Source organism: Sprattus sprattus (assembly GCF_963457725.1).
Source record: "Sprattus sprattus genome assembly, chromosome: 3".
NCBI lineage: Eukaryota > Metazoa > Chordata > Actinopteri > Clupeiformes > Clupeidae > Sprattus > Sprattus sprattus.
Window position 1 is genome coordinate 42,576,215 of NC_137922.1, and position 23,464 is coordinate 42,599,678.

Here is a 23,464-nt window from a genome sequence, read left to right on the forward strand (position 1 = left end):
AATATTCAGCTCTTTTTATTGATGGTATCTGTGTCTCCCTCTTCCTTTGTCTCTTTCTGTGTGTGTGTGCATGTGTGTGTGCGTGTGCGTGTGCGTGTGCGTGTGTGTGTGTCTCTCTCTCTATCTCCCTATCTATCTGCACTCCACCCCAGGTCAAAGATGAAGCATTCGATGACGCAGAGAAGCGTTTTAGGTTACAAGAGCGGCTGATCAAATCGTTCATTCGGGACATCTCCCTCTACCTGCAGCACATCAGGGTAAGAGCGCTGCATTCAAACAAGATGCAAACAGAACCAGCATACACTGTACCTGCTGTAACCCCCTGTGATACAACTGCTAACCACCAACTATTAATAGAACCTCTTTTTCAGTATTGCTGTCATAATAACATCATAGTCCATATATTGATTGGAGTACAGATATTGATTGATATACATGATTAGTGTTACAGTCCAGACACTGTGCTAACCATGTTTCTCTTCTAGGAGTCGGCCTCCGTGAAGGTGCTGGCTGCCATCAGCTTCTGTGACGTCTACACAGACCGCACACACCCAGACCCGGAGCGCTTCCAGAGAGCGCACCGCTGCATCAGTGATAAGCAGTTTACGGATTTTGTGAGTGCACTAGTCTGTGGTTCTGTTCTTTGCAAATGAGCCTGTGTTCTTTATAGTGGCAGCACTGACTAGTGTAAACGAGCAGGTCTGAGTTAGTATAGCGGCTGACTCTATTTTCTCTTTTTATCGTTCCTTCTCATCATTTTCTTGCCCTGGTTTCCTTAATTATCACCATTATATGTTTGATTTAGCATTTTCTATCTGACAATCCGCTTTTTGCATTATCCTGTTCTCTCTCTCTTTTTCTCTCTCTTTCTCTCTCTCTCTTTAACGTGAGCAGAAAGAGCGTACAGAGACGCTGGTCATCAAGCCGCTCAACCAGCTGCTCTCCATGTTCGCCGGGCCACACAAGCTCATCCAGAAGCGCTTCGACAAGCTGCTGGACTATGACAACTGCAAGGAGCGCTCGGAGCGCCTGCGTGAGCGGCGCGCACAGGAGGAGCTGCAGGCGGCGCGCAACAACTACGAGGCGCTCAACGCGCAGCTGCTGGACGAACTGCCCAAGTTCCACCAAGCCGCAGAGGAGCTGTTCACGGGCTGCGTGCGCGCCTTCGCCCAGGCCCAGCGCGACTTCATGCAATTCACGCTCGGAGAGCTGCAGCCACTGCTACAGGTGAGGAAGAGGAGTGAGGAGGGGAAGAAGAAGAAGAGTGGAAAAGAGATGAAGAGACGGGAGGAGATCAGGGAAGGAATATGTAGGAAAAGTGACCAAAAGTCAAAGGAGAAGAGAAGAAGAATGGGAGTCGATAAGGGAAGGGAAAGGAAAGGAAGAAAGAGTTGTTCATGTGTAAAAAACTGCTACAGATAAGGTTAAGATTGGTAGGAGGGAAGAAGCATTTCAACCCCTGCTACAGGGAACTTAGAGAGGGAAGAAGGATGAGAAAGAGGTAGAAATAGTGGGTTATGGTAAAGAGGGAGAGAATGCTAGAGAGGAACAAAAGAGAGAGAAAGAGATATGTTCATATGTTAACATGTGTGTGTGTGTGTGTGTGTGTGTGTCACAGCTCTCCGGCATCTGTGGTACAGAAGGGAACCTGATATCGATGTTCCAAGAGGAACATAGCAAGGTGCTGCAGCTCCTGCAGAACTTTAGCTTCTTCCCCGAGAACCTGCCCCTACCACGCAAGCCCTTTGAGAAGAAGACCCTTGAAAAGCAGACCTCCAAGAAGCAGCTGCAAGGACCAGTAAGTCCAGACAAATCCCAACAAAATCCCCACACAACTTAGATGCAGTCCATACTGCAACCTCAGAGATATGTATAAATGCATAATAGTGACGCATTCATTAATTTCTGTTTTCTTTCCCTGTCTTCCTGCAGCCTAACTATGTGCTGCAGACGGATGAGCACAGAGCTGGCCTGCTAGCACGCTACGGCCCCGAGAAGCTCTTTCAGGCCGAGCGCAACTTTAACGCAGCGCAGGACCTGGATGTGTCCGTGCTGGAGGGTGACATTGTGGGCGTGATCAAACAGCAGGACCCAATGGGAAGCCAGAATCGCTGGCTCATCGACAATGGGGGTGTGTTTTGTTTTTTTGCTTCTGATTGGTGAAACTGCTCATCAATCCATATTGTTTGCAGAATGTGATCGCAGCTTATTCCTTCCTTTGAAGGGTAAAAATGTCCCACAGTTGATAGTGAATTTCAGCGTATCCTATTACTCAAAATGTGAATTTAGGTTTGTGTCTGAAAATCTGGGCCATTATCTTCACCTGTCACACGTTACCTATTTGTTCCTAATGGTTTTATCTTCTCTACAGTCACCAAGGGCTTTGTGTACAGCTCCTTCCTGAAGCCTTACAACCCACGCAGGAGCCAATCGGATGTCTCCATTGAGAGCCATTCGTCCAATGAGTCAGGCTATGGCGGCTCCTCCCCTGTCTTCTCCCGGCAGAACAGCAACAGCACACTTACCTTCAACCAGGAAACCGCCGCGGTCAGCTTCTCCACCGCCGCGCCGCCTCATAACCACTCACAGCCCCGCCCCACACAGGACTCTGCTCCCTCTCACCGCAACCCCTCCCCCAACTGCCAGTCCACCAATCAGAGAGACCCTTTGGACTCCTCCCACAGGAGTTCAGCCAATCACAGAGAACTGTCCAGTGACACGTGCTATCGAAACACAGCCAATCACAGAGACTACGCCTCCGACTCCTCGTCTTACAGAATTCCCACAGGACACAGGGACTCATTTGACTCCACTCCAACCAATCACAGAGAGTTCTCGGACTCCTCCGAGACGGACTCTTGCTCGTCCAGTAGGAACTCGTCGTTGCTGGAGACATCACAGAGGTACGGCCAATCACAAGCTGCCTTCAGCTCACACCAGAGACGGAACAGGGATGCCGGGGCGGCCCCGAGGCGGTCTCAGTACCCCCCGGAGGAATACAGCGAGCCAGAGGCAGAGGCAGAGGCAGACCCGGAGCTGGATGGGCACCAGGTAAGGCAGAGCCACTTTGCTGCTTTCTTTTTACCAGGATTATAATGCTAAGATTTTGATAATAAATTAAGGAATTGTCTCACCTTAATGCCAATTGGATTCCAAGTTTTTCAAATGGTTCATTATCCCAACCAAACCATGTGACTTTTTTTGTCAAAATTCATTCATATTCAAGAAAAGGAGAATGATGATCAAAACATGCTTCAAAAGAAGCTTCATCTAAGGCTTTGCAAGGGTTTCATGTGTGTAGTGCCATATGTGCAGTGTGCATACATAAAAGTGTTCTCTGCAGGACTGTATTCATTAGGTATTAATGTAATTTATGGCTTCCTCCCCAGATCTACTACGCCCTCTACCCCTTCAGTGCCCGCTGTGCCAACGAGCTGAGCATCTCGGCCAACCAGCGTGTCCGCATTCTGGAGTTCCACGACATGACTGGCAATCACGAGTGGTGGCTCGGAGAAGCCGGGGGTAACCGTGGCTACGTGCCCTCAAACTACATCCGCAAGTCCGAGTACACCTGAACCCTTCCGAACCCCACCCCCCAAACGCACTCAGACCCAAACATGCTCTCCTCTCATCTCATGGAGGTGTGACACAAACTCACACTCCTCTCCTCCTCCTAGTCCTCGGAACCCTCCACCCAGACTGATATTAGAGTGGCGGGATTGGTACCCTGTAAGGAGAACACTTTGAGAGGTTCGCAAAAGGAGGCCTGTCTCTCCCCTGCAGAAACACTAACCCCAAAGGAGTGATGGTGTAACGTGGTGGTGCCTTATTTTTTATCATGATTTTTTTCCCTCTTGTTTGAAATGATGGACAACTCGAATAAGCTGGAGTGGAAAAGAGAAGGGGGGAATAATACAACAGTCTTGGGAGAAATTTCTGGTGGACTTTTTTATATATAAGAAGAGCTGCTGATCCATTTTGCGTGCAGAGAGAGGATTCCGTGAGATTACTTAAAGACCCCTTCTTTCCCTTCGATCCTTGTCTTACTCTTTCATCTCTTCTCACTTTCCTGGATCCCTCTCTAATTTCCCACAATGTTGGGTGAGGTAGTGAAAGACTGTGTGGACGGGGATGAAGAACCCCCCTACCCATTCATTAGAGGCGTCTTGGGGCACTCTACACATTCTCCAGGATGGACTTTGACAGGCTGTCTTGGTTGCAGACTTTGCTATTACTGCTATCCTGTTGAAGATGACGATGAACTTTGAAGCCAGACTCTTGAGTGCTTGAGTGGCATGATAGAGTAACTCTCTACGATACACTGCTGAGAGGATGGAGTATTGGATGTCAAAAAGTGTCTTTGTGTATGTGTGTGTGTGTGTGTGTGTGTGTGTGTGTGTGTGTTTGAGGAATGAAGGTCAAATTAATGCATTGGATTGAGTTTGATGCGGAGATAATATCTATGGTCACAACAACTGGACTCCCTTCCAGCCTTGCTCTTAGACAATCTCACACTCCCAAGTGAAGATGGAGCCCTCTCTGTTTCTTCCAGAAGTTTCACCAGCTGGTGACATCACCCCCCCACCCACCCATCCGCCCCGGCTAGAGACTCAGCTGCCTTACATGGGTGGTTGGATGGATGGATGTGTATGAAATCAGCAGTGGACGTTCAGTATTTTTTTTTATTTTGAACATGTGAAAGCATAAGCATATACAATCTGGTTGATTATCCCTGTGGGAATGTTTGTGTAAGGAAGATGTCTCAGGTGGTCATATTGGAACAAATAAAAAAAGTAATTAAAAAAGCCAGAAAAAGCACAGTGAACGTGATTTCATTTGTAACCCTGCAGTGTATTGACAGAACAACCATTGGCAATGAGACTGGGTTCCTCACACACTTAGGATACAGCTCAGCTGAAACACAAAGAACAAGCCACACTTTGAGTTTTGAATCTGAAGTACATGACAAAACTACATATGCTGCATCTGATGTGTCCACTGGTCAGTATTGGAAAATCAACTCAGACAGGAGAGGACCCCATCGGCAGCGGAATCATGCTTATTATACCGCTAATCAAACTAATATTCCACTGTATGTGTGTGAGAAAGAGGGTGAGAGAGTGAGTGTGCCACATAGAATTAGAGTCAAGAGTTCTGCAAACATACAGATATTTGAATAAAAGACGTGGCTATCGCTCTTGGTCTAATGGGACGTTTCAGTGGGCTGTTAACATTCCCTCGGCAGCATCACTTCAGCTGCACAGAATACCCAGCAGAAGCACAGTTTGTTTTTAAACGAGTGAACAAACAAACAACTCAACTCAGTGAAGTTATTGAGCTTCTTAGCCAAGGTGTAACAGGTAATTGGATGGCTGGTGACCAGCTGAGGCGGGGCTCCAGGCTGGTGAAGTGCTCCAGCTCTGGCACCTCCTCCTGGCGATAGGGGCACACTGCCGCTTGCTGCACAGGAGGTGGACGGCTGTGAGCAGGCCAAGCTCCAAGAGTCTGGCAGATACGCCGCCACTGCCGGAGGGTCCTCTTTGGTGGGAGTGCTCTCTGAGATCTCATCCTCACTCGACATGGAGGTGGCGGCATTCTTGCTGTATACGTCCGAGACAGTGGACTCCACCTCAAACTCCACACTGACGATATACACACATACAATGCATTAAAATTTTCAACGTTTTGTCATATCTCAGACTCCTCTTAAAATGGATTCAATTAATGTTTTTTTTAATCTCATCAATCTACACAAATACTGTTTTTGGAGTGTTTTGTTGATTTCCTAAAAAATAAAAGACTTAAATAAGTATTATAAGTTTTCAAACCCTTTGTTACGACACTTGCAATTGAGCCCTGGTGCATCCTACCTCTATCAAATGAACTTCAGATTGAACCACCCAGATAGCAAACATAAATCGGTCCACCGGTGGATTTTGGTCATGTCATCTGTTGTTTGGTGTAATTTCAGATTTTAAGCTGATCGTCCGTGCCCTATCCTAACCTTACAAGGGCCAGGTTACTGAGCAATGAAATAAAACAAAATATATGTGAACTTAAATGCCAGTTTGTTCTTTTTTTATTATTTTTAATGGAAATGCATTATGTATTTTGAACATCGTATTAATACGCTTTAGGTCTATTGAATGTAACTGGTAAACGTAGCCACAGTGCAGATAGAACTAAAGATTCTAGAGCCCCAAATCAAGAATGTCTGGCCGGAATCCTTCATAGCGGCAGCGTGGCACTTCAAAGATGCGGTAACCATGGGTTTCCCAGGAACGCGTGGTCGTATCTATGGATACAGGTGATATTTAAGTTTGTTTAAATATCAGTTCTCATAGCCTCTCAGGGAGTTATCCTCCTCTAGAAATGTGCACAGAAGAGATTATATCCAAAGCAAATCATTTTAATCAACAAAGAAGAACTTTTGACCAAACTGATAAACAATCCTTATTGACCAGTTACATCCAGAGCATCTTTACTGAAGCAAAATGTGTAGGTATTGTATAGTATTCCTATTCCAATTTATATTTATGGGAAAGATAAGACCAAAAAGTGAAAGTGAAATGAACTGCACATTGTGTCCCAGTAATGGATTTAAGTAAAACAAAGTAAAGACAGCCGCCCATGTCTTATTATCTGATTTTCTGCAAATGAGGGAAAACTAGATACGCTGGCTAGGAGGAGACCATTGTGAGTTTACCTTTCTAAAGTCCAGTGACCTCTCGGGGAGTTTGTTTTTCTGAGGTCAATTCTGTGTGTGTGTGTGTGAGAGAGAGATAGAGAGAAGGAGAAGGCAATGGAGAGGGGGAGGGAAGAAGACAGACATGTAAAATGTGTGATATTGGTGCTCAGTGATCAGCTGTACAGCTACAGTCTTTAGCAGTCATGGGTCCTGCGCTGATGCTGCTTGTGCTGACCCTGTTCAGCCTGTCTCAGCCTGGAAGAGGGGTGAGTTAATGCAAAAGACTCCCTCAGCAGCAAATCTGCACAGACGTTAATTAACAGTGTTCTTTTTCAATCAAGATGTACTGTATCTGCGCACCAAACGAGTCAAATTTGATTTTTGTCAACAAGTTGTCACCAATGCCTACTAATGCCACTCAAAGTGATCTGATGAAAGTGATGAAACCATAATAAACATAGGCTGACTTCTTATAATTGTGACATTATGATATATTTTGTCTGGTATTATTTTAATGTGTTTGTAAGTTTATATTAATGAGTGTACATTATCATTATACAATAATGTTTAAAAAAAATATATACGTATATATTTACGTTTATATCTCTCTTCTTTGGTCGTCAGGGCCTCCTGGATGTCTTTACTGATATTGCAGATGGTGAGCTACACTCATTCGTACATGTTAAAAGTTCAATGGCAGTGGAAGTATTTGAAGGGCATGGGGTGAAAAACAGTAACAGTAAGTCTAAAGACCATGGTATGCACAAAGGGCCTGATGTCTGTCTGAATCATATACACACTGGCACTGCTTGTCTACATGAAAACACAAAAACACTTTAATGCTAGGTCAGACTGACACTGGATATGGATAGCGTCATAGCTCACCTTTCAACTCTTTAATAACGGAGACAACGTAAAAATAGCTCAGAAAAACGAAATACCACCACCTTGCCCCCTTATAGCTCAAAGGGAGGGGTAATAAAAATGCGCCCTATTTAAGATATTTTTTGGTTAAAATGTTTACTATGAGACAAAAACGACCGAAATCATTCCAGTATTGCGCAATAACATTAATGAGTATGTCAGTGGCTAGCTAGTCTACAACAAGCAGCTTACTTTGATGTACACGCTTGCTCCATATAGGATTCCCCAGAATCCGGTGTTTTCCTTTAGTTCTGCCATCGATTATTTTCATTCACGTAGGTTTTAGCATACATGTCAAGGTTAAGTGTTAGTGTTTTGACGTATGTAGGCCTACTGACTGAAAAGAAAAAACATCGGTAGGCTATATATTAATTTGTAATCCTTTGTGAATACAAATCTATGAGTAACATCTAGCCTGCAACCGTCCTTATGTAGGAACTTCTTTAAATTTTTACTTGCATACCATGAATCAGGCTTAAATGATTAAAGACAAAATATTTTTAGGCTCTAATTGGGCTTTCAACCGGGGGTCCGCAATGGCATTGCAGGGGGTCTGTGACATGATCAGTTCACCATTGTCTTTTTTTATTATTTTTATAAATTAGCTTTGATATTTCAACACATTTCCATATTACTCTTGAATATCGTGAAAAATATCGAGAATAATAAAAAGATGTCAATCTAAATAGTCTGAATTGCCAAGTCGCATTGCCTTGAATCTACTGATGAAGACCCATATTCAGCGAAGAAATATAGGCAGAATATCTGTGCAGGGGGAGGGGGCGTGGTGGCGGCGGTTAGTGATCTACCCTGATAATTTCACATATTTTCAGTGGGCCGCAAATTACTTTCTAGTCAGAATGGTGGTCCCTTGGACAAAACCAGTTAAAAACCCCTGCTCTAACATGTTTGTTTTATCTGGAAATTGCGTCAAGGTGTAGGGGTCCAGACCAACCTTACAAAAGTATTACATGACGTATCGTTAAGAAACTTTAGGAAACGCTGCCCAGTTTATTTGAATTGCCTGTGGTGTTCTTGCCTATTGACTGGTATGTGCATTAAATATTCCGAGTACTCTCGGGTATTCTCTCTCTCTCTCTGTCTCTCTCTCTCTCTAACAGCTCTGGATGACTATGCCTACTATGACTATATGGAGGAGCCGTCGGTGGTGTCTGATTATGACTTAGGCTGGCTTACAGATCTGCTTGACGAGACAAGTGATCCCTCTGTATAACTACTGCAAATATCTCTGCTATGCTTGAATGTACATGCTTGTTTGTGTTCCATTTTAAGCATTTTTTTTCCCTCTGATTTTAGATGAGTGTGAACCCAATCCCTGTCTAAATGATGGTAGTTGCGAACTGAAGAGCAATGGTGGTTACACGTGCTCCTGTGTACCACCATACTCCGGCAAGAAGTGCGAGAAATGTATGACTTTTATGTGTCTTACTCTCATCCTCTGTAAAGAACCTGACAACAAAGTATTGATGTAAATGATGGCATACACATGTTCAGTTACTACTACTAAGTTACTACTACTAAGTACTACTATATTGTGATTTTAAAAGTGTAATGTATGTCATGGATGGATTCTGTTGTAAATTAATGGCACCATATTATTTTTGTTTTTAATGCAGTTGTAAATCACTGTAAGAGAGTTAACTGTGGCAGGGGTGAGTGTGTACTCATAAAGACGGCACCTTTCTATGAGTGCAAGTGCAAAGCCCCATTTCGACCCCCAAACTGCAAGAAAGGTAGAAGACCCTGACCCGTTTAGCTCACAAAATACACCGATTTAAAATGATATCACAACATAAAAACAAAACACTCTCTAGTTTAAGTGTAATTTGTTCTGTTTCTTATCCAGCCGCATCCTGCAAACCCGACCCCTGCATAAATGGTGGAACTTGCCAGAAGGGACGAACGAGAACCAAGTTTACCTGCCTCTGTCCTCCTGGCTATAGTGGAAAGTTCTGCCAAGTTGGTAAAGTCTCTACAAAACACTGTCCAATCCTGTATAGTCCTCCTTGAATGCCTTAATAAGGTGGTTAAGCAGTGTAATGCAATATCAAGCCCCCTTATAGACTTGTTTACAAACCATTGCAACCCAGTCTCCCTTGAATAATGCTTGCACTTCCATAAACAAGCTCTGCATCAATTTGACGATTTTAAAATCCTCCAAGTTTAAAAGCGTTTATTGTGAAAATAAAAGACTGTGGCACTTTTTCTGAAATGTGCCCAGGCCCAGGTGACTGCTATGAAGGAGAAGGAGAGTCGTACCGGGGGTTAGTGAGTGAGACGGTGGAGGGTGATGACTGTCTGCCCTGGAACTCTCACCTCATACCCTTCCATAACGTTGATCTGATGGATGGCTTAGGCGCTCACAGCTACTGCAGGTATTCCAGGAGTTTGTGTTTGTCCCCTATTTTCTTCCCACTGCGCCTTGAAACATTGGGTCGGTCATAAACATACCCCAGGTCGCTCTGCTTGAAGTCTCTGAAAAAAGGTTCCACCTCAGTTGAAAACCTTTGAAAACAGGCCACATATGTGCATTACTGGTGGTAATGGAATAAACCACTCAAAAGTTGATGCAGCGGTTTTCCCGATTCTCGGACAGAAATCCTGATGGAGAGACCGCCCCCTGGTGCTTCACCAGGGTAAAGAATAAGGCGCTCTGGGAGTTCTGCAACGTGACCCAGTGCTCTGAAGGCACAGGTATAACATGGCAACACACACACACACACACAGTCCATAGACATTCTCTTCACATCAAACTCAATCCAATGCATTCTCTCACACACACACACACACACAAACACATTCAAAACATTCTTTTTGTATAAAAGAATCCATAAAATGAAACAATGTACACGTAATGAAAATATAATATATGAAAATAATCAGTTATATATTTTCAGCAGCATTACCCACTCTTTCCTTACCTCTCTCCCTCCCCAGCCTTACCCACGGTACCAGTCCTTCCTGCACCCACCAACCCTTCAAGTAGCCAGGATCCTCCCACGCAGCAGTTTGCCCAGTGCGGCAAGCCCCAGCCTGGCAGTTTGACCCCCAGGATCTTCGGGGGCAATAAGGCCATGCCGGCGGCCCACCCCTGGCAGGTCTCAATGCAGGTCAGGCGCAAGCGCACCAGGGATGACTTCGGCCACATGTGCGGAGGAATCCTCATCGACTCATGCTGGGTCCTCACAGCCGCTCACTGCATGTGAGTGGCTAATCTGAGATTAGATTAGGATTAGAAGATAGATAAATATTTTGGATGGATAACTTTTTATTAGCAATATCCTATGGTCATTCTCCTCTTTCAATCTGGCATTCAGATTGTCAAATTTAGCCTTAAGTTTAATTGTTTAGATTGAGTTTGTATTTACCTCATTCAAGTTGGAGTCTTGATTTGAAAGAAGAGTTAAATGGCTGTCCCTGTCAATTTTCCTCCTCCCAGTAACAGGATGGATGAAATGCAGGTGGAGGTGGGTGGTGTCATGCTGGAGAGGAAGGAGGACTCGGAGCAGATCATCCCCGTGGAGGACTACATAGTTCATGAGAACTACAAGGAGACAAAAGATGCTCTGTTCAATGACATAGGTGGGTGACTATAGACTGGTCCACTCCTTTTATTTCCAACGCACCCTTGGTCTTAAGAGCCTTACTGAATCTCCAGAGGAGTGTTGGCAGTGCCGTTGAGTGCTGTTGATCACTAACTGTGGGTGCTTTGGGAGGTGCAATGCTCTCAGTTCCTTACAGGGGAGAACCTCCAGTTCCCCATCGTGTCACACCTCCTCTTCCAGTATTCCTCTGCAACCTAGTAACCACACCTTCTAGATTAGCTCCTACGTTTGCTGTAGATCTCTTTTTTTGAATGCAAACATAAACTCAGATCTGCATAGAAAATGGTCTTTCGCCCTCTTCTTATATCCAGTCATGGTTGATTGTTTTCTGGTTGAAACGCAGCTCTGCTGAAACTGAAGGGTCCAAAGGGCCAGTGTGCCAGAGAGACCAGGTTTGTAAAGACAGCCTGCCTGCCCACCGGCCCCCTCCCAGACTCCACCGAGTGCTTCATATCAGGATGGGGGGAGACAGAGACAGGTATCAGCACAAAAATTTAAATTGGATCCAAAACCAAAACTAAGGTTTAGAGGGACTACAAAAGATGTTTACAAGTTCATTAGGCCTACACTCAATGTAGGCCTTTACATGCATTCACAATAATGAAACTCTAAGAACTGTAATATATAATAAAATAACTATAATATATATACGTATATAAACAACATCATAATACACATATATATACTATAGAATTATTCCATTTCTAATGAAAATAATCATAAATATGGAAATTGAAATCGTATAAATAATCACATTTATTCATTTTTGCTTCCTCCTTTGTCAGAGTATTACAGTACGAGGCTTCTGGCAGCCAAGGTGCGTCTGATCTCCCAGGAGAGATGCACAGCTCCTAATGTCTATGGTGCCAGGCTGGACGACAGCATGATCTGTGCCGGGAGAATGCAGGGAGGAGTGGACACCTGTCAGGTTAGTGTGTGTCTTAGTGTGTGTCTGTGTCTGTGTTTGTGTCTGTGTCTGTGTCTGTGTCTATCTGTGCCAGTAGGTACATGCGTATGTTTATTGGTCATGTTTCCTTCAGAATGTCAGAGAATGCTACTGACGGTAGCATAACCAGGGCTTCAATTCAACAGGTTCTGCAAAACTGATTAGAGCAGTGTGATAAAGCATTTTTTATTTTGACAGGGTGACTCTGGGGGTCCTCTGGTTTGTCAGAAAGATGGGGTCCACTATGTCTACGGCGTGGTTAGCTGGGGTGATGCCTGTGGTTTGAAGAACAAACCTGGAATTTACGCTCGAGTCAGCAAGTTTATCGACTGGATCAACTCCAAAATGCAAAACGCCTGAATCGGTGTTAGAAGGGTGTGTGTGTAGGCTGGGGGCCGGGGTAAGCCATCTGTTGATTTTCCCTGTGATGTAATGTGTAAAATGAATAATGTGAATATTCTGGACAGATGTTAAAATTCAATCTAAAATAAATAAAACAAAATTATAAATAAAGTTTCACTTTTTTCTTGGTGAGTTCTAGTCAAATAGCCTGATGAAGACACATCTCAATGGACACTGTAATCTCAAGATATCAAACCTTTTTAACAAAAATATTTCAAAATAGAATAAGAAAGAACAAGACGATTGACTTCTGATCCTTTATGGAGGCCTCCCTCCAGAACCTGGAATGATGCCAAACATATTTTGCGTTCTCAGATGGCACTGTCAAAGAACATTATTTTATTGATTTGTTCGCTGCTTCTCTGTTCTGTAGATATCTGGTTGTCACATTTGAAGATCCGCCTCAAAGAGAGCAAAAGACAGGTCAAATAGATATAAAACTGTTCCACTTATGCAGAAAGAATATAAAGCAATGGTGTGTGTGTGTGTTTGTTCAATTGTCATTTAGTCTAATTTTACCATTTTAAGTTGTGAATCAGTAGGTCAGTATCAGTGTATCAGAGTAAGTCTGAACTGAACTATTTGTTTGGTTTCTCTTGTCAACAGCAAAAATGTCTTTGCCAGCATTTTTACTCTCTATTGATGAGAGGGCCTTGGCAAAAACTAAATAGCAGAGAAGAAAAGATCTAGCTCATGTAGTGGCATGCCACAAAACAAGAAACCGTTCAGAGGTTGGATACATATTATTGATCCACTATTTTCAGAAGTCAAGCCTCATGATTAACTTATTGCATTTTAAGCCCTCTTTGAAGATTTGGACATTCATTAGACAGGGTCAGATATGTGGCAGTATAGAGCCATTTAAATTAGTAGATCTAATCATACATTAAGGATATCACTAATATCACCCGTACAAAATACTCAGCCTGAGCAGGTATCAGTACAGTAGCATTTACTTTTCTAAAGTCCAGTGACCCTGATGTAGGGTGAGATGGAAGCTGAGGGAGGAGGTTCAAAGTGTATTTAGAGACCAGGCGCCACTGTGTCCAGAGATCTGTGGGCTGGTTCGGTGCGAAGCTGTGGTCTCTACCTAAGCAGCCATGGGTCCTGCGCTGATGCTGTTCGTGCTGGGCCTGTCCTGCCTGTCTCAGCCTGCAAGAGGGGTGAGTTAAGATGCAAAAGATTCACAGATGAAAATTCAAAGAATCTGCCTGATATTATTTTCATCATAGTAATAAATCTTCAGTGCTTTTGGGCATTCTTTGTCTGTCTCTCTCTCTCACACACACACACACAGACACACAATTTTGTTTATGCATTCAATGATGTATTTGTGCAAAAAAGATTTAAATGAGAGGACATGAGGTGACTCAGTTTATATACTCTTTGTATTCTGATCCATGTATGATTTTAAATCACGGTTTTGTACTGTTTTATTTGCTGAACAGGGTATTGTGGACAGTCTGGATGAGCTCACGACTGGTGTGACTTTGACCCTCAAATATTTGCATCTGCACAGCAAATCCTTGAACATAACTCTTGAATTGTTAAACATTATCTAGCTATTTATTTGCATAATGATCATTTACTGTATTTTTCTCTGACAGCTGCGTATGAATATAGCACTTATGACTACACCGAAGAACCCTCAGTGAATTATGACTATGACTTAAGCTGGCTGACTGACCTGATTGAGTTGACAGGTAAAACCACTCTTCTGCAGATTACTGATGTGTTTAATAGTATTATCTTAAACCGTCAAGGTCTACTCTTGTTAAATGGTACCCTCCTATTAAGTTTGGGTCAATTTGAACCCATTCAATGTTTAACGTCTGTAAATAAATGATAGACATAATTTGTTTTGCCTCATATTCAATATGTACTTAGAAATAATATGAAGCCATAACAACACCAGAAGGATATCTCTTTCCAATTTTAGGTCAATCAGTGAGATTTTATGGTGATCTGCATTTTTCTCCATACTAGTCACCTAACATGTATTCTGGATGTAGAAGGGGAATGGGTAGAGATATTGTTTTATTTTTAAGGGATATTTAGGTAGTCAACAAACAAACCTAAAGTACCTGACAAATAAACTTGGGTAAAAAAAATTATAATCATTTTTTGGAGGTTTAAATTGCTGGGTTCAAATTGACCCCTAGGATAATAGATGTGAGTAAAATTTTAACAAAATAGAAGGGTTAAATGCTACAGCTAATTTGCAATATAAATACGCTACAGTTACCCAGAGACCCGTTATAATCATGCTTCCCTGCCATGTGTATTTTATGTGCGTCTGTTCTTCTCTGTCAGATGAGTGTGAGCCTAACCCGTGCCTCAATAATGGCGTTTGTGACAATGTGGCGGCTGGTGGATACCAGTGCTCCTGTCAAAGACCATATAGTGGCAAACACTGCCAAACATGTAAGATCCTCCAATGACCAAGCATCTTACACTAACAATACTGCAATGGATCGATAAAAGATGTTAATTTGCATGTGTATGTTGCTTTCACAATTGCCATATCTTCAGATCATACAGAAGAAATTTGTCCTCAGCAATATCTTATCTTAATATTTATCAGCAACCATGTTATATCTAATGTGCCGAATCAGTGTACCTGACCTTTCGAGATTAAGAAGGGATTTTGTTCATCTCCAAACTGTATTGGCACTGTCAAGCTAAAAAGGCACCGGATGCCAAAAAGAGCCCGGGTGACGTAATATTGACTTTCGAACGCCTCTTGAGTGACAGTTTCTATGCCAACGTTAGCATTACGTAATCCGGTCACCACGTAGGCCGGGCGCTTATTAGCTTTAAGTCTCAGAGTCGTTCGAAAGCCATCAGCTACTTTTTAGTCGCTTAATATTGTGCCTTAACGGACACTACGCACCCGGACACTTTTTAGCTATCAGTCAGAGAGTCTCAAGAGTTGTTCGAAAGCCATCAGGTACTTTTTACACGCTTAATATTGGCTGCCGGTCTTTTGTAAGTAAGCACACATCAACAGGTTTCGCGCGCTAGCATCTATATTGCTAATAGCAATTCCTCCTTTTGTGCGACAATATTAAGCGACTAAAACGTAGCTGATGGCTTTCGAACTACTCTTGAGACTCTCTGACTGATAGCCAAAAAGTGTCGGGGTACATAGTATCCGTTTAGGCACAATATTAAGCGAATAAAAAGTTTTAGCTACACCTGCCTGCTGGTAACCTGTAAGTTAGCAATGTCCGCTAGCATGTCAAAGCTAGCAAGCCCCCGTTGTTCTTTAGTAAAATGTTGTGCAAACAATGCCCTGTTTTGTTCAAATTTAATTGTGGGTGCCGTCAGATATGTCTTAAAATCACAACACATTAAGGACTTTCTTAATTTAAGCACAACAGATGAATAGCTTCAAGCTAACAAGATAGCTCGTTACACTAGCACGAGCTAGCTAATGAAATGTGCTTACTTTGATACTATAACCAACTAGCGAATCAACCACTTTCCTACCAAAGTCAAACATCAAGCACATGGTTGTTTTGGTTGGTTTATTGTAGGTCAAATACAAGCAAGCTGGTCTCAGGTAGCAAAGTACAATGCAAGATGCTCTGAGGTAAATCGCGTTAGGGTGACGTATTGGCGTTGGCATAGCAACTGTCACTCAAGAGTCGTTCGAAAGTCAACATTACATCATCCGGGCTCTTTTAGGCATCCGGTGCCTTTTTAGCTTGACAGCACCACACTAAACATGCTAATGCTAATATTCACATCGTTGTTTCACGCAGATGTCGATCCCTGTAAGGACGTCAAGTGTGGTCGTGGAGAGTGTGTCCTCACACAAACGGCTCCTTTTCATGAGTGCAAATGCAAAGCCCCGTATAGAGGACCGGGGTGCAGGAAAGGTAGGCATGCTAGATGTACTGATCTCAGTCGTATTGAGCAATATCCCGTGGCAGTGTAGAAGATCCTGCAATTCTGAGGTATTGGTTCAGATTCTTGATGTCCTGAGTGTCATCTGGTGTCCAAAATCATTACCTTTGTGAAGATTGCTGTGGCCATTTTGGTTTAACTAGCTTTGTATATTTTTGCACAGCTGTTTACAGCTTTTATAACTAAGATAATGTAAGGTCAAAGTTGATCAAATCGAGAACAACACAATGAAAACAATATACCAGTCAGATATGAATCATTGCTGAACCACTAATCACTGAGCAGTTGTTGCTGGTTATTACAGTGTTATTTAAGTGCAGTTTCAGAGGGCTGTGTCTTGGTTTCGTCCAGCTGCAGCCTGCAGTCCTGACCCCTGCCTCAACGGAGGAACCTGCAAGAAGGGACGGAAAAAAAACAAGTTTGAGTGCGTCTGTCCCACTGGCTACAGTGGAAAGTTCTGCCAAGTCGGTAAGGTCACAATCTGTTCTATACAATACAACGACTTGACGAGGGATATTAGTACTACAAAAGACTTATTAAGCACTATCCAACCTGTAGCCTACTTGTCTAACAGGGATTAACACTAAATGTAATGGATTGGTAATTACCAAACAGATCAATGCGAAAACTAAACACACTCCTATACCATCTCTGCTAAGCATTATCTTTATCACTTTAAATAACAAATCCATAAATGGTTTGCCCAAGAATTTCAGTCAGTTATTGGGTAAAATGCTAAAGGACTGAAGCACTTTCTTAAAATGTGTCTAGGGCCCAGCGACTGTTTCGTTGGGGACGGAGAGTCGTACCGAGGCTTTGTGAGTGAGACTGCGGACAAAGACGATTGTCTGCCCTGGAACTCTCACCTCATCCCCGGTTCTGGTGGTGATTTTAGTGACAGTGTTGATGGACTGGGACCTCACAGCTACTGCAGGTCTGCTGCCAGATTATGTGTGCGTGTGTGTGTTTGTGTCTAAGTGACTGTGTGTGTGTGTGTGTGGGCTCGTGTGCTTGTGTGTATGTGGTGTATGTGCAAGATGTATGTGTGTGTGTGTGTGTGTGTTTGTGTGTGTAGGTTTAAAAGGGACGGGTGTATGATAATGTGCACCTCTTCTCATGCAGAAATCCTGATGGAGAGAACGCTCCTTGGTGCTTCATCAAAGTGAAGAACAAGCTTCGCTGGAAGTACTGCGATGTCAAAGAGTGCACAGGTACACACAGACATACGCACACAAAAACACACAAACATACACACACACACACACACACACTGTGTAAATACATGACAAGCACATCTTCTATTGATTGAATAAATGATTGTTGATTGACAGAAGTATCTTCTAAAGAAATCAACGAGTTGTGCAATGATCAAACCTTTGTAACAGCTTTGTTTATATTCCTTATCAGTAACTGAGTCAGCATGAGGAGCCATTTTCTTTTTTCAATGTACTGTATACTATGCATTGATCTCAGTAAAATGCAAGGTAGGATACAGTCTTTAGCTTTTTCTTAAAACTTTCCATAAGCTCTCTCTCATCTCCTCTTCCCTTCTCTTTCACTCTTCACCTCACTAAGTCCGTCCCATCATCCCAGTCATCTATGAGGGCACCGACCCTCCAAGCACCAAGGCTCCCACGAGTCAGGAGTTTTCCCAATGTGGGAAGCCAGAGCCTGGCCGCATCACTGCCAGGATCTTTGGAGGGAAGAAGGCCATGCCAGCCGCCCACCCTTGGCAGGTTTCCCTGCAGGTCAGGCCCAGAGGCTCATCACAGGCCTTCAGGCACATCTGTGGAGGCATCCTGATCGAGTCCTGCTGGGTTCTCACTGCTGCGCACTGCATGTAAGTCAGCGTCCCATCAGCTCTCTCTCTCTCAATGGGCCTATCAATGCTTTGCTTGCTCAGCATGAAACTGCATGGCTGTGTACCCTGTAAGCAAAATGACGTCCCCTTGACGTCCTGTTATGGTCTCTCTGAACGTTCTAAGAACGTAAATGTGTATGGTTTCCTTGACAACTCTAGGACGTTTTGCACGACGTTTCAAGACCGTCCCGAGGACGTTGCGGTGACAATTGGGAAACGTTTTCTATAGGTCCTGTGGACGTTCTGCAGGACGGTGCAAGAACGTCCCTAGGACATTGCGGTGACGTCTGTAAAACGTGTTTCTATAGGTCCTGGGGAGGTTCTGCAGGAAGTTGCAAGAACGTCCTGAGGGCATTGTGGTGACTTCTGGGAAACGTGTTTTAGACATCCTGGGGACGTAATTCAAGGACGCACCGTAGACGTAGCAGGCACGGTGGGGGTAACGACCGTTTTTGCTGAGCTAAATGAAAAAAAAATAATAATAATCGATCGCGGGGCCGTCATTTTGCTTACAGGGCACACACACACACACACACACACACAAGTTCAAGTTCAAGTTTTTTTATATAGCACATTTCATATGATATACATAGACACACACACACACACACACAGGCGCTTACAAACTTGATTGCGAGGCTTGAGAATTGAACCGGTAACCTTCCTAATACTAAGCCACTTCTCTACCTACTGTACTACCACTGTCTGATTATTATTTTGTCACTTTAACACGTTTATCACAGTGTGAGACAACCAACAAACTTAGTCATTTTTTCAGAGGGTTTGAGGAAAAGCATATTGTAGCGATCTCAGTCACTATGCATTGAGGGTTTTCCGTAATGATTCCTTTTTTAATTAACATCCATGGCACGTCACGGACGTGCGGGCAGGGAGGCAGAATAACTAGCCAAACTAATAATGATGAAATAAAATAAATATTAATGCTTCTCTACTGATCTGTGCTATAAATGTAATTTCTGCATGATTCCAATACAATATACAGCGCATACATAGGAAGGTCTGTGTATAATATCAAGTCTCTAGCTTTAACATTGAGCTTTCCACAGGCCGTCAAAGATGCTGCAACAGAACGTAGAGTACATTTTTTGCGCAAATTCAAGCACCCCGAATACTATGATATATCCAAGCCACACCCTTGGAAGTTCATATTCTTCAAGTAATGATATTTAAGTCTAGAAAGTTTGAATGAGCTAATTTAAATACTTTTCTAGTTACAGTAGGATATAGCAATTCGAAAATGGCACATGGCATAGTTTCTAAAACATCTTTTTGTGACAAAACTATTGGGAGTAAAGAGCTTATATTGGGACTATTCCTATTAAGATGTGTATGAACAACCTTGAATTTTTTCAGCCAAATCTTGGTCGGGTGGGGAGATTTTCTTAAATTGGCACGTTTGGCATGGAAGGACTCTGATGTTATAGTCTCCTCTATTTAACTCTTACAATTATAATTTGAAAAGGTAGAACCCCTCAGGGTGCCTGCGCAACTTTGTATGAAAGATTGATTTTTTTCATAAGTTCATATTCATGAGTGCATATTCACAAATGAAGTTCATCAAAAGCTAGAAGCTGCCAACTGTGTACCTTACCTTCGTTGTGTAAAGAATGCTGATATGAAAAACAATCAGTCGTCAATGTACAAGCTGCCAATTGAATGGTGAGGTTTAGATATTGGGTTTATATATTTGTAAAGCCACAAAGCCACAAACCTCACTGCACATCACTGTGGCTGTACATCACTGCGACTACTTGACACAAAACCGCGAGCACGAGAAGGCTCAACAACAACAAAACGCGCTATCTCATCCAGGTGTCGCCGCCCCCCAGCTACTCTGCCAGGCCCCGCAGCGCATAGCATCCCACATATGAGCTGCCGTGTCGGTGGCTGACAGAGATCAAGGACACAGGCACACAGGCAAAGAGACAACACAATGAACATGAACATGAACACATCAACACATACAGGTCATGAATAGGCTGAAGAAAATAAAAGAGTTTTAATTCCCTTTTTAAAAGAGAACACTGAGTGCGATGACCTTAACTCCAGAGGTAGGCTATTCCAGAGGGTTGGGGCACAGTAACTAAAGGCACCGTGTGCAGCATTGGTGTTTATTCTTGGGGTCGTGAGAAGACATTTATTGGAGGACCTTAGTCAACGCAATGGATCATAAAAAGAGATCAAATCGGAAATATAGGGTGGGGCAAGTTTAGTGATTTATAGACAAGAAGGAGTATTTTAAACTCAATTTCTTTGTTGTAAAGGTAGCCAGTGAAGTGATTTAAGAACAGGGGTGATATGATTGAATTTTGAAGTCTTAGTGACTATTCTAGCAGCTGCATTTTGGATACGATGAAGTTTGTTTAACATCTGTTTTGTTAGACCAGCATAGAGTGCGTTTCAGTAATCTTACCGACTTGAGATAAATGCATGCATGCAAGTCCGATTTGAGGGCTCATGCGAACGTCCCGCAGTGGACCACAGGTAAAGGTAACAGGGACGTTTTTGAAGGACGTCCTGGGGACGTATGCTGAGAGACCAAATAAGAACGTTCCCTAAAAGTCCGTTTTAAGGCTCATGCGAACGTCCTGCAGTGGACCACAGGTAAAGGTAACGGGGACGTTTTTGAAGGACGTCCTGGGGGCATATGCTGAGAGACCAAATAAGAACATTCCCTAAAAGTCCGTTTTAAGGCTCATGCGAACGTCCCGCAGAGGACCACAGGTAAAGGTAACGGGGACGTTTTTGAAGGACGTCCTGGGGACGTATGCCGAGAGACCAAATTAGAACGTTCCCTAAAAGTCAGTTTTAAGGCTCATGCGAACGTCCCGCAGAGGACCACAGGTAAAGGTAACGGGGACGTTTTTTAAGGACGTCCTTGGGACGTATGCTGAGAGACCAAATAAGAATGATCCCTAAAAGTCAGATTTAAGACTCATGCGAACGTCACAGAAGGACCAAACGTAGACTTGCTACGAACGTCAAAAACGTTCTGGTAACGTCCTCTAGCGAACGTTGTGGCGGGGACCAATTGGGGACGTTGTGAATGTCCTGTTAACGTCCTGGGGACGTCCCCTGTTTGCGGGGTATGTGTCTCCATGTGTAGGTTCATTTAAACATTTCTAGCAATTAAAGATCCAGTCTGTGATTCTAATTCAATACTCTTTTCTCGATCATTTTAGCAAATTGCTCCTCACAGTACACTAGCTGTCCATTCTGTGTGTGCACTCCAAAAAACACTGGCATTTGTACAAAAGTGGCTAAGGCCAGTCAACAAATCCTTCAGAATCACAGACTCTACCTTTAAAAACATTCTTACTGTATGGACAGTGATATTGGGTAAAATGAGAAACATCAGTTTGGATCCTTCACCAGGTTTGAGATAAGGATAAGGGCATCTTTCTCATTCCTCTCATGTGTGTCGTTAGTGACCAGATGGAGATGCAGGTGGAGTTGGGGGGCGTCAGCCTGGACAAGAAAGAGGACTTTGAGCAGATCATCGCCGTGGAGAAGGCCATCATCCACGAGAAGTACACAGAGAGCCCCGATGCCCTCCATAACGACGTGGGTGAGTCATACTGGAGAATGAGCATGAACGCAACCATGGCGACAGACGTAACAGATACAATACAACAGACATGAGTACCAGAGATCTAGAGAGGAGTATACAGAGATTAACCAAGTTCTCCCATCTCACAATCTCGCCTTGGAACATGAATCTGTTCACAAGAGATAGCTGTGTTAGTTGTGAGTTTTCCCTCATGATTTAAGTATAACAACTCTCTGCCATGTCTCACTGTTTCTGGTTGACCTGCAGCTCTGCTGAAACTGAAGGGTCCAAAGGGCCAGTGTGCCAGAGAGACCAGGTTTGTAAAGACAGCATGCCTGCCCACCGGCCCCCTCCCAGACTCCACCGAGTGCTCCATATCAGGATGGGGGAAGACCGAGACAGGCAAGCGAACACTCCTCACCCACTCACCAGAAGCACACATACTAAAACAATACAAACCTGTGGACAATTCTAGAGTTAGAAAGACTCCTGTGAGTTTTCATGTAACTTGCACTATCATGTAACTTGTAACATGAAACTAACTTACACTATCATGTAACTTGCACTATCTAAGGTACTTTTATACCTTTTATCATGTATTGCTCTTGCTCCTTGCTTTTATTGATTTTATGTAAAGCACTTTCAACTGCCACTCTTGTACGAAATGTGCTATATAAATAAAGTCTTACTTACTTACTTACAATTGCCATCATCACATTATATACCTTCCTTGCACAAAATCGGTTAAACAGCCCCTATATCTATTGCAAATGTATTGCATGTATTAATTAATTGGCAGTGCAATAATTGAACATGACATATAATGCCATCCTCTCTCTTTTTATCTTGTGCTCTTGAACAGAGCATTCCAGCTCCGAGCTGCTGACAGCCAAGGTGCGTCTGATCTCCAAGCAGGGCTGCACAGCTCCTCATGTCTATGGTGCCAGGCTGGACGACAGCATGATCTGTGCCGGGAGCCTGCAAGGAGGGACAGACTCATGCCAGGTATGTGTGTGTGTGTGTGTTTGTGTGAGATGGAGACAGGGGGTGGGGGGTGAAAGACAGAGATACAGAGTATGTCCTTATGTAGGCGTCTTAACTCCCGTTCCGAACATGACTGAGATTATTTGTGAAAGCATATTAATACCATGGGGAAAGTGTCTATTACTAGATACTTACTACTGACTGTAGTGAACTGGGATTGTTTCTCAGGGTCCTTTTAACATGTGTTTGCATTTCCAGAATTTCACAACTTGTAGGGCAAGGTTCTTGTGTTTTTGGACACACTGATTATTCATTTTGATTGAGGAAAGGAATCTCAAAGTCCTGTGGTTCTGTTGGCAGGGTGATTCTGGTGGTCCTCTCGTGTGCGAGAAGGATGGGACCCACTATGTGTACGGCGTAGTTAGCTGGGGGGACAGATGTGGTGTCGAGAACAAGCCTGGAGTCTACGCCCGAGTCAACCACTTTATCGACTGGATCGCGGCTAAATTACTGACAGACTAGTGGCACAGATCAATGTGTGTGTCAGTGT

At 43.4% G+C, this 23,464-nt stretch overlaps 3 protein-coding genes across 3 annotated transcripts in view; all 3 read left to right on the forward strand.

Annotated features, from left to right (window-relative positions):
- Window positions 1-4,687, forward strand: part of dnmbp (dynamin binding protein) — a 52,230-nt gene extending 47,543 nt beyond the window's left edge. The window contains exons 11-17 of the mRNA XM_080836004.1: window positions 153-257; window positions 486-614; window positions 895-1,227; window positions 1,619-1,798; window positions 1,933-2,131; window positions 2,372-3,051; window positions 3,390-4,687. Of these exons, the coding sequence (XP_080692130.1) occupies window positions 153-257; window positions 486-614; window positions 895-1,227; window positions 1,619-1,798; window positions 1,933-2,131; window positions 2,372-3,051; window positions 3,390-3,575 (1,812 nt within the window). The 3' untranslated portion in view covers window positions 3,576-4,687. The remainder of the gene's footprint in view (window positions 1-152; window positions 258-485; window positions 615-894; window positions 1,228-1,618; window positions 1,799-1,932; window positions 2,132-2,371; window positions 3,052-3,389) is intronic.
- A 2,204-nt stretch (window positions 4,688-6,891) lies between these two features.
- On the forward strand, window positions 6,892-12,544 carry LOC308362000 (hyaluronan-binding protein 2-like; the record flags this gene model as incomplete). Its single annotated transcript, XM_080834491.1, has 13 exons — window positions 6,892-6,954; window positions 7,313-7,346; window positions 8,734-8,829; window positions 8,930-9,040; window positions 9,250-9,366; window positions 9,480-9,596; window positions 9,855-10,008; window positions 10,230-10,327; window positions 10,571-10,835; window positions 11,073-11,215; window positions 11,582-11,716; window positions 12,024-12,166; window positions 12,383-12,544. 13 exons carry the CDS (start codon window positions 6,892-6,894, stop codon window positions 12,542-12,544), a joined length of 1,638 nt encoding a protein of 545 aa, XP_080690617.1.
- Window positions 12,545-13,686: 1,142 nt separating this feature from the next.
- Window positions 13,687-23,436, forward strand: LOC308362002 (hyaluronan-binding protein 2-like; the record flags this gene model as incomplete). Its single annotated transcript, XM_080834493.1, has 13 exons — window positions 13,687-13,749; window positions 14,035-14,068; window positions 14,194-14,289; window positions 14,900-15,010; window positions 16,354-16,470; window positions 16,850-16,966; window positions 17,270-17,432; window positions 17,621-17,709; window positions 18,074-18,338; window positions 21,809-21,948; window positions 22,198-22,332; window positions 22,793-22,935; window positions 23,275-23,436. 13 exons carry the CDS (start codon window positions 13,687-13,689, stop codon window positions 23,434-23,436), a joined length of 1,635 nt encoding a protein of 544 aa, XP_080690619.1.
- Between the last annotated feature and the right edge of the window lie 28 nt (window positions 23,437-23,464).